The sequence below is a fragment of the Dipodomys ordii genome, unplaced genomic scaffold, assembly GCF_000151885.1.
Source record: "Dipodomys ordii isolate 6190 unplaced genomic scaffold, Dord_2.0 Scaffold2, whole genome shotgun sequence".
Classification (NCBI taxonomy): Eukaryota; Metazoa; Chordata; class Mammalia; order Rodentia; family Heteromyidae; genus Dipodomys; species Dipodomys ordii.
This window is the reverse complement of record NW_012267218.1, coordinates 20,970,731-20,980,052: the sequence shown is the minus strand read 5'-3', so window position 1 is coordinate 20,980,052 and position 9,322 is coordinate 20,970,731. Positions and strand designations below refer to the sequence as shown.

Sequence of the window (9,322 nt, the reverse complement as noted above, 5' to 3'; positions counted from 1 at the left end):
AGCACCAAACAGCCTCTTTGTCTTCTGCTGGGAAACTGATGCCCTGAAGAGACACAATCCCTGACACCCAGCAGGCCAGACTGGTGCTCCTGCCACATGTTCCTTTAGCATCTGTGGGTACCAGGCTCCAGAAAGCCAGTCCCTGGGCCTTCTGCTTCTGTTTATCACAGGCAAAAGCTAGCTCTTTCTCAGAGCCTGTATCTGGACAATGGGAATAACAGTAGTACTGTCTCACAGGGCGATTGAGAAGATGAAGAAGGTATGTCCAGAATGGACCTGGCAGGGTTTGGAGAAAGGCTGGGTGCTTCTCTGGGTTTCCATGGTAACAGCCTCCCCTGTTACTGGCTCTGCCTGCTGCCTGAGAGAGCGGAGGAGGGTGGTAAGGTAGGAGAGAGGGTGAGGGCTCTCTTCTCTTTTTCTTCCTCACCAACCAGCCTGTGGCCCAAACTTAGGGGCTGGGTCATGTAGTGAGTCCTTCCAGGCAGAATATAACCTGGGCACATAGCAGTTGTCTCCCAGCATCCTCAAGGTCTACACAGTGTCTGCCAAGAGTAGGTGCTTGGTGAATTGAGTCTATCTTGTTGGATGGATGGATGGATGAACTATTATCCATCCTACTTTTCAGACACAATTTCATTTTCTCTTCCCCAAAACATTGTATTCGGTCCTCCTTCAGGTCTTTACCAATATAGTTCCCTGTCCGCACCCTTCCCCACTTCCCAGTGCTGATGCCTCCATCACCACAGCTCAGCTTGGAGGTCAACTTTTAAGCCAGGTGTTAGTGGCTCACACCTGAAATTCTAACTACAAGAGGCTGTGATCTGAGGATTGTGATTTGAAGCCAGACCAAGCTGACAAATTTGAGAAACTCTTACTTTCAATTACCAGGGGTGGGGATGGGGTGTGTGTGTGTGGTGGGTGAGAGGAAGGCCAAAAGCTGAGCTGTGGCCTAAAACTGAGGAACAGAGCCCAGGCCCTGGGTTCAAGTACGTGTGCATGTACCTCCCCACCCCCACATGTACCTGCATGCACGTGCGCATGCGCACACACACATACCACCACCACCACCAATGTACTTCAGAAGACTCCATCAAGAAAATGAAAAGAGAGCAACAGACTGGGAAAAAAAATTGCAGAATCATGCAGTTTTCTGCTTAAGAGGAACAGATTCTGATACCCCCTGAGTCTGTGATTTTTCCACTACATTTGTTCTTTCACAGGAAGAAACCCGGTAGCTGAGTGGTATTTCCTGACTTGGACTTTCTCTCCATAACTAATTCAGGTAGGGAAAAAGCTCCTTGGGCCTTCCCGACCTAAGGGTTTGCCTCCCGATGCCTTCCATCAAGCTGCTGCCTTGACATAGGCTCCCCCTAGTGGCCATCAGTTTTCTGTTGGCCCTGTCCTGTAATCTGCTGAACTCAGATGCCTGCTCCACCCATGCTGGAAATGCCATTGTGGCTGCCGAGGTCCTCTGGCAGAAGGCTTACTGATGGAGTATACTGTGTTCAATGCAAACCACTATGACTTTACATTTGGCTGGATATCAGTGGCCTAGGATAGAGACATCAGACCCTGGGCAGCCTACGGTGAACAAGATGGGGGCGGGGGAGCAGAAAGTTGGGCACCTTACAAAGGTTCTTGTTAGACACTAGTCTAGGGGGTAGGATTGTGAGAAATGTTGGCATTTTTCATTTCCCAGGACAAATATCATTATGTCCTCTTCCCATTTTTGTGGGTGACCCAAGGGACCCCAGGTTCCCAGACCACCTTCTCATCTCTCCCTCTCCAAACCCTGAGCCTTCTTTCCTTTCTTCTCCCCATCCTTCAAACCTCCCCAGCTCCTGAGCCCATAGCTGGTGTCCTGTACCTCTAGATCCACTTTTCTAGATCCACAAGTGTTTCTGGCTGCTCACAAGTGTGACAGGCCTGGTTCCACAGGCTCCACAAATCTGAACCCCCTCGTTCCTCTCAGCAGCCCTGGAAAATGGTGTCCATGGATGGCACCGTCCCCATTTTTTCAGACAAGAGTGAGGCAGGGAGGCCTGACGTGCATTGCTCAGGGTGCGCGGGCAGCAGTGTGAGCAGAGCTGCAAGGCGCAGGGACGCCCCAGCTCCTGCACCCCCTCGCGTTCTCACCAGGAATTGGAGACCAAGACTCTTCTGGACGGGCCTCTGGAGGGCAATTCTGTCTCTCCCTAGCACCCCAGGTCTGGCATGGAAAGACCTGTTTCTTGCTCTTCTTTGCACCTTTCAGGTTCTTCTTCCTCCCAGCCCAACTAACTTCCCAGCCTTAGCCTAGAATCTGCTGCCCTCTTGGCTGCAGCCATTTGCTACTCTGTGGTCACTGCCCTCACTTCAAAGCCCTCTCTCCTCTCTTCCTTCTCCATGGCCCCCTTCAGTGATCTTGTCCCTTGCCTCGGAGAGACGTCCATGCTGGTGGCTTTTGTCACATGGGCAACACCGGTTTGCCTTCTGGATTCCATGTCTGAATCTCCTTAGCTTGTTCAACTGCACCCCTGGCTGCCTCCCCTCTGGACCTCTACCCTGCTCCTCCATCTTTCTGTCTTCCCATCCCAGGACAGCAACTCCATCTTCCAGTCACTCAAGCTGAAAGCCTTAATCAGCTCCTCGAATCAATTCGTTCTTTTACTTTCAATCTATGAGCAGATCCTCCCTACTGCTTCTGGCCTGGCCTGCCAATTCTCCCTCCCCGGATGCTGATTTGTTTGGCCTTCCTCACCCTCTCTAGTTTCAATCAAAAGGACCTGAGAAAAACCTTAGCCATTCCTTGGCTCAAACCTCTCCTTTTCCTTCCCCCTCCCTTGTCCAGCCACAGCGATGCCCAGGCCAGTGTGCCCCCAGGGCCTTGGTTTCTGCTGGAGCAGGCTTCCCCATGCCCATGTGACTGCATGCTTTCTGCAGATCCTCCCTCCAGTGTCACCCTCTCAGAGAGCCTTGGCTAGTCACTCCCTCTCACAACTCCAGCCTCACCCCTCTCCCTGTGCCCTTTCCCGCTACAGCCCTACAAGTCTGTATTCACAGACTTCCACCAGCATGAGTCTGGTACAAAACAGTTGCTCACCAAATAACTTGAATGGATGAGAAGAAATCTTCTTCTCTTAAATAGGAGGGAAGAGTCTCTAGGGGCAGGTGAGGAACCCAAATGGAAGCCCTTTAATGTTCTCAACAACTTGGCAAATTAGTACAGGCTGCTGCCAGTGGCCTTCAATTTAACCCGCTCTTCCTGGTCTTAGCCATGTCTGGAAAGTACAAGGCTCTGCCTTGGAGCTTCATCAGGATGCCCACCTGTATTGAACAGACTTAGGTCCCTGGGCAGGTGCCAGGCCGCTCCGTGTGCAGGGCTCAGCCATTCAGGGTCCTTCACCCTGTACCAGCCCCCCAAATCCTTAGGAGTATGTTGTTTCCCAGAGAACTGTAGAATTTAGAGGTTGTCACCCATGAGCTCCATTTGCATGGGCATCCCACAAACAAAATGGTTCTTTCTTTTCAACTTTTCCACTCTGGGGCAAGTTTTTGGTTTATATATAAGAAGAGCTAGCTAGGCGCCAGTGGCTCACTCCTATAATCCTAGCTACTCAGGAGGCTGAGATCTGAGGATCATAGTTCAAAGCCAGCCTGTGCAGGAAAGTTCAGGAGACTCTTATCTCCAATAAACCACCAGAAAACAGGAAGTGGTGCTGTGGCTCAAGTGGTAGAGCGCTAGCCTTGAGCTGAAGAGTTGAAGGATAGTGCCCAGGCCCAGAGTTCAAGCCCCATGACTGACAAAAGGAAGAGAAAGAAAAGAAAGAAAGAAACAAAGAAAGAAAGAAAAGAAAACTTTCACAGGGGAGCAATAAGACTTCAGATGGATGTGCATTTTGCTACTGGTTTTTTTGTTTGTTTGATTTTTTAATGATCAAGTAGTACAAAGTATGAACTCATCCAGGGAATGTGATGTGAGCTATTTTGTCTCCACAGCCCAAGGTTTGAAGTCATTGTTATCTCCGAGAATTGTGCAGTGTCATCATGAGCTACCTCTCTGTCTTTTTAAAAGTTGTTTTTTTTGGGGGGGGGCTGGGAAGGTGGCTCAGTGGTAGAGCCCTTGCCTTGTATGCCTGAGGCCCTGGGTTCGATTCCTCAGCACCACATAAGCAAAAAGAAAAAAGCCGGAAGTGGCATTGTGGCTCAAGTGGTAGAGCGCTAGCCTTGAGCTGAATAGCTGAGGGACAGCGCCCAGGCCCAGAGTTCAGGCCCCACGACCAGACCCCCCCCAAAAAAAAATCAAAAACAAATAAAAGTTGTTTTTTTTTTTTATTGTAGCCAGGTGTCAGGAAGCTGAGATCTGATGATTGCTGTTCAAAGCCAACTGGGGCGGGAAAGTCTGTGAGACTCATCTCCAGTTAATCACAGAAAAAGCCAGAAGTGGTGCTGTGGCTCAGGTGGTAGAGAGCTAGCCTTGAACAAAAAAGGAGCTCAAGGATAGTATCTAAGCTCCAGGACCAGCAAAAAAAATAAATAAATAAATAAAATAATAAATATAATAATGTATTTTTAAACTTTCCGTAAGTAGTTGTACAAAGGAGTCTCAATTCAATATGTCAACTTCTAAGTATAGTGTATCTGTATGTGTGTGTGTGTGTGTGAGAGAGAGAGAGAGAGAGAGAGAATACTGAGGCTTGAATTCAGAACCTTGAACTCTTACTTGGCTTTTTCAGTTAAGGCTGATACTCTACCATTTGAACCACAGCTCTACTCTGGCTTTTTGCTGGTTAGTTGGAGATAAGAATCTTATGGATTTGCCTGCCTAGGATGGTTCCACACCAAGATCTTCAAATCTCAGCCTCCTGACTAGCTAGAATTAGGTGTGAGCCACCAGCATCCAGCAGTACAATGTTTCTTGATCTATGCCACCTTTCCTCATTCTCCCCGTCTGTCCCAACCTTATCCACCCCTTCAAATTATTTGGTTTTTAGTTTTATGATGATGCACTTAAATATTATAACTATAGTCTCCCATACGCTCTCAATTTGTCCGCCCTCCCTCCTTACAAAACATGTTTCTACTTCGTTTCGTTAAACTGTAAGTTAATACTTCAAAAAGTTACACCACTCAAGTTTTCCCAAGTACTGTACACCAAACTTTATGTCTGTGCCTCTATGTATATAGACCTTTATATGTCTATGTATGTTTATAATTTAGATCTAACTTCCACATATAAGAGAAAACATGTATTCTTTGTGTCCCTAAGCCTGAGTTGTTTTTTTTTTCCTAGTCCATCCAGTCCCTTGCAAATGACACAATATTCTTCCTGACCAATGAGTGAAATTCCATTGGATGAGTATACCACTGGCTCTTTGTCTTGAAGTCACAGTTCCCCAACCTTGGCACTGGCCCCTGCTCATCTCCTGACCTCCCAGCAGCCTCCTGTGTTTTGCAGAGTGGGGGCCAGCCCCCGCATCTCTCCAGGAACCTTCCAGGATGTCTGCCTTGCCGGAGGAACTGAATATGGCGGGAAAGTTAGGCAACATGTCCGTGGATGAGTGCTTCCAGTCTCGGAGTACCGTGCTCCAGGGGCAGCCCTTTGGGGGGATCCCCACCGTGCTGTTCCTCAATGCCATCTTGTGGGTGGTGAGTCCTGGGCACTCATTGCTCTGAGTATAGCCCTAGCTCCTTCACTGGGGAGACCACAGCATCCACTGTGTGCTGCTGGCTGGGGTGGGGGCAGGAGCGTGGGAGGGATGACCCCTCCCTGACAGAGCACCCCGGGGACTTCACACAGTCTCCCCTAGGGGAATGCAGGAGGCCGGCTCAGTGGAAGACATATTCCACATCTCTGACCAGTTTTGCTTTCTCTGGCCCCTGCAGCTCATTGTTTTGGCTTACTCCTTCCTCCGGAAAGCCGCGTGGGACTACGGGCGCCTGGCTTTGCTGATACACAATGACAGGTAAGGAAGGCAGGGTGAGCCCCTGGCTCCCTTGGGAGGCTCTGCCCCAGCTGCAGCAGGTGTCTTGTCAGCTGGTTCTCTGCAGAAGGGAGGATTGGAGGGCAGCCATCCCTGGGCACAATGCCACATTCTTTCCCTCTGGTCTCAGACTTTCTGGATCCCATGGCTAGACTTGTCAAGGTGTGTTGTGTACCTGGCAAGCAGGGCAGTGCTGTCTTTATCCAGAGCTGCATGTCCAGCAGAGGAACTGAGGCGTGCCTGCCGCCACGGCCCAGGGAGAAGAGAGGGAGCAGGGCAGACATTTGAGGCCTTCTCTCTCCTTTTCTACCTCCCTACTGTCCTTCCTGGCTGGCAGCCTGACCTCGCTGATCTATGGGGAGCAGAGCGAGAAGTCGTCTCCCTCAGAGATTTCCTTGGAGATGGAGCGCAGGGACAAGGTGAGTACTGGGAGTGGACTGGGCACAGAGGGATCTTGACTCTGGTGTACAGAAAAGAGCAGGGGTCAGGCAGCCAGGCTCCCTACGGAGACTTCGAGCAAATTCCTCAGCCTCCCCAGACTCTGTTGGAGATGGAGATATTAACCATCCTACCGTCTAGGCTGCCAAGGAATTTGAATAATAGCTTAGATTTTCAAAATGGGGCGTCCATTTGGCTTTGTGATATCTCCCTTGTCTTCCACCTCTACCCTTTTCAGCCGCCGCCACACCTAGCTGGGGTCTTCCCACCTACTCTAACTCCCTTTCTCATTCTGCCCTTTCTCTCTATCCTAGCAAAGGCATCCACACTCAAATTCCAGCTGTTACTACTATACTGATGCTTCCAAATGTGTCCCTCCGCTAATGCTGAGGGTCTGCAGCCCCTCTTATCTGATAGCCTTGTTTTCAAACACAGGGAGTTTCAAGCTCAGGCCTGTAATCCCCACCTATTTGAGAGGCAGAAATCAGGATGAGTGTAGTTCAAGGCCGCAGGGGCAAAAAGTTAACAAAGTTCCAGCTCAGTTGGGCCTGGCGGCTCACACCTGTGAGCTCAGCTCCCAAGGAGGCCACTAGTGAATTGTGGTCCAGGCGGGATCCAGACACAAAGCAATATCTGATCTGAAAAATAATCCACAGTTCTTAAAGGGTTGGAGCTATAGCTCAAGTAGTAGAGTGCGAACTAATAGATCACTTCATTTTCTGTGCTGGTCCTGGGACTTGAGCTCAAAGAGAGGCTGGGTGCTGTCACTGAGCTTTTTTATTACTCAAGGCTAGCACTCTACCACTTGAGCCAGAGCTTTATTTCTGGCTTTTTGGTGGCTAATTGGAGATGAGAGTCTTGCAACTTTCCTTCCCCGGCTACCTTCGAATCACAATCCTCCTATTGCAGCCTCCTGGGTAGCTAGAATTACAGGTTGGGTCACCAGCACTTAGCTAAGATGGCTATATGTTTTTTGTTTTTTTTTAATTTTTGGGTCCAGTCATGGGGCCTGAACTCTGGGCCTGGGCGCTGTCCCTCAGCTCTTCAGCTCAAGGCTAGCGCTCTACCACTTGAACCACAATGCCACTTTCGGCTTTTTTCTTTTTGCTTATGTGGTGCTGAGGAATCCAACCCAGGGCCTCATGCATGCAAGGCAAGCGCTCTACCACTGAGCCACCTTCCCAGCCCAAGATGGCTATATTTTAAAAGAAAATAAATCATTATATGTGGTAGAGGCTAGAAATTCTCCTAGGCCAGCAAGGAGAGTATAGGGAGGAGAGCCCTGCAGTGGTGAGCCAGCCCTCTGGAGGCCTCAGCCTGGGCTGTGACCCACAACCAGTGCCCAACCAAGTTGTGCAGACATATTGCCCCCATTGTGGCAAGGGTGGGAAGGATGGGAGGACCAAGAGAGGTCCAGGGCACTGACTGCTGTCAGTCAGTCTCATCAGCTAAGCTGGCTGCTCATGGCCTTTTCCTATGGTGACTGAGGAGGAAGAGAGAGAGAGAGTTGGAAGGGAGTATCCACCTCCAGGCTTCCATTCAGCTGCTGAGTTTTCTGAGCAGTTTTTGCCATCAGAGAGACCAGGGTGGGGGACATGATGGGTCCCAGACAGGCTCTCACACCTGTGCAACTTTCATTGATTACACTTTTCTACTTCTAAACTTTGCCCTGTCATCTGTGCTATGCCTGCATGTACTCTAGTTGGTGCTGTTACCAATGTGTTGGATATATCCATGCACCTATCATGACAAGGGGCAGAATACATCCGTAGGAAGGTGTGTCCCCCAGCTGTGTGCTCCCTTAATAAATTGTACCTTCTTCCCCCAAAGTGAGCTGTGGAGGGGCAGCAGAGCCTCCCAGCCCAGCTCTTATCCAGCAAGTCCTCCCTCCCTGTGGATGGCGCTATCATGCTATGTGCCCTCATCGCACACTCTTTCCTGGGTTTCCCGTCCTTCTTTTGGCTCCCCAGGACATGGCTGGGGAAATGGTGTTCCTGCACTGGACACCCACTGACTGACCATTGCCACCATCAGCCAGCCAGACACGTTGCATTAGTTAACCTTTCCATCATTACGAGAAAACCAACTTGAAGGGAGCAAGATTTATCATGGCGCATGGGTTCAGAGGTCTCACCTAGGTGAGGAGAGTGTGGTGGAGCCTAGCTGTTTACCACAAGGCAGCCAGGAAGTGAGGGAGGCGACAAGCTTAATCCCAGTGACCTCCTACTTCTTCCAACCAGGTTCCACTTTTCAGTTCAGTGTGAACTCACCATTGATGAGTCCATTGATGAAGTTGGCACCCTCTTGATATAATCATCTCTCAGTAGGAGCTAGCCTCCAACAGATGAGCCTCTTGAGGAAACTCTTAACGTCTCTACAGATGTAGAGGATGGGTTTTATGCTAACAGAGAACAAGGAATTTTTTTCCCTGCCCTTGTTGTTTGCTTTTAGAAAAACCCTTCACCAATCCCTGTGGTTTCTGACGTAGATCTTCCTGGTTTCTGGAAATAGAGTCATGTTATTCATTTGGGCCAATCAAGAGCCTCAGCCTTACCTGGAGTTTTGTTAAACCTTCAGAGGTTTAATACCAAGTCTGGTAGCTTTCAGAGCCATGGGCCATCACCCACCCACATTCCCTCTCCATAGCCAAGGCTGCTTTTCAGACAGCAAGAGCTACAAGAAAGCCTTTTCAACAGGACAGGACCCTCGGGGACAAGAGCGGAAACCTGACTCAAACTCGTTGTATGACAAATGGATAATTTGTGGCCCAAGTGTAGGGAAACAAGTTCTTGCTTCAGGCACAGCTAGATCCAGGAAGCCAAGCCCTGCCAACAGACCCCTTCTTTGGACTTCTTTTCCCTGAGCTGGCCTTGTTTTTAGGAAAGCTCTCTGCACATGACACCAAAGATGGCATTATACCA

The 9,322-nt window shown here is 49.6% G+C and overlaps 1 protein-coding gene across 1 annotated transcript in view; it reads left to right on the top strand.

Moving 5' to 3' along the window:
* Positions 1 to 9,322, top strand: part of Tmem63c (transmembrane protein 63C) — a 76,573-nt gene that overhangs the window by 41,716 nt on the left and 25,535 nt on the right. The window contains exons 3-6 of the mRNA XM_013014500.1: positions 1,221 to 1,282; positions 5,421 to 5,628; positions 5,866 to 5,945; positions 6,301 to 6,382. Of these exons, the coding sequence (XP_012869954.1) occupies positions 5,479 to 5,628; positions 5,866 to 5,945; positions 6,301 to 6,382 (312 nt within the window). The 5' untranslated portion in view covers positions 1,221 to 1,282; positions 5,421 to 5,478. The remainder of the gene's footprint in view (positions 1 to 1,220; positions 1,283 to 5,420; positions 5,629 to 5,865; positions 5,946 to 6,300; positions 6,383 to 9,322) is intronic.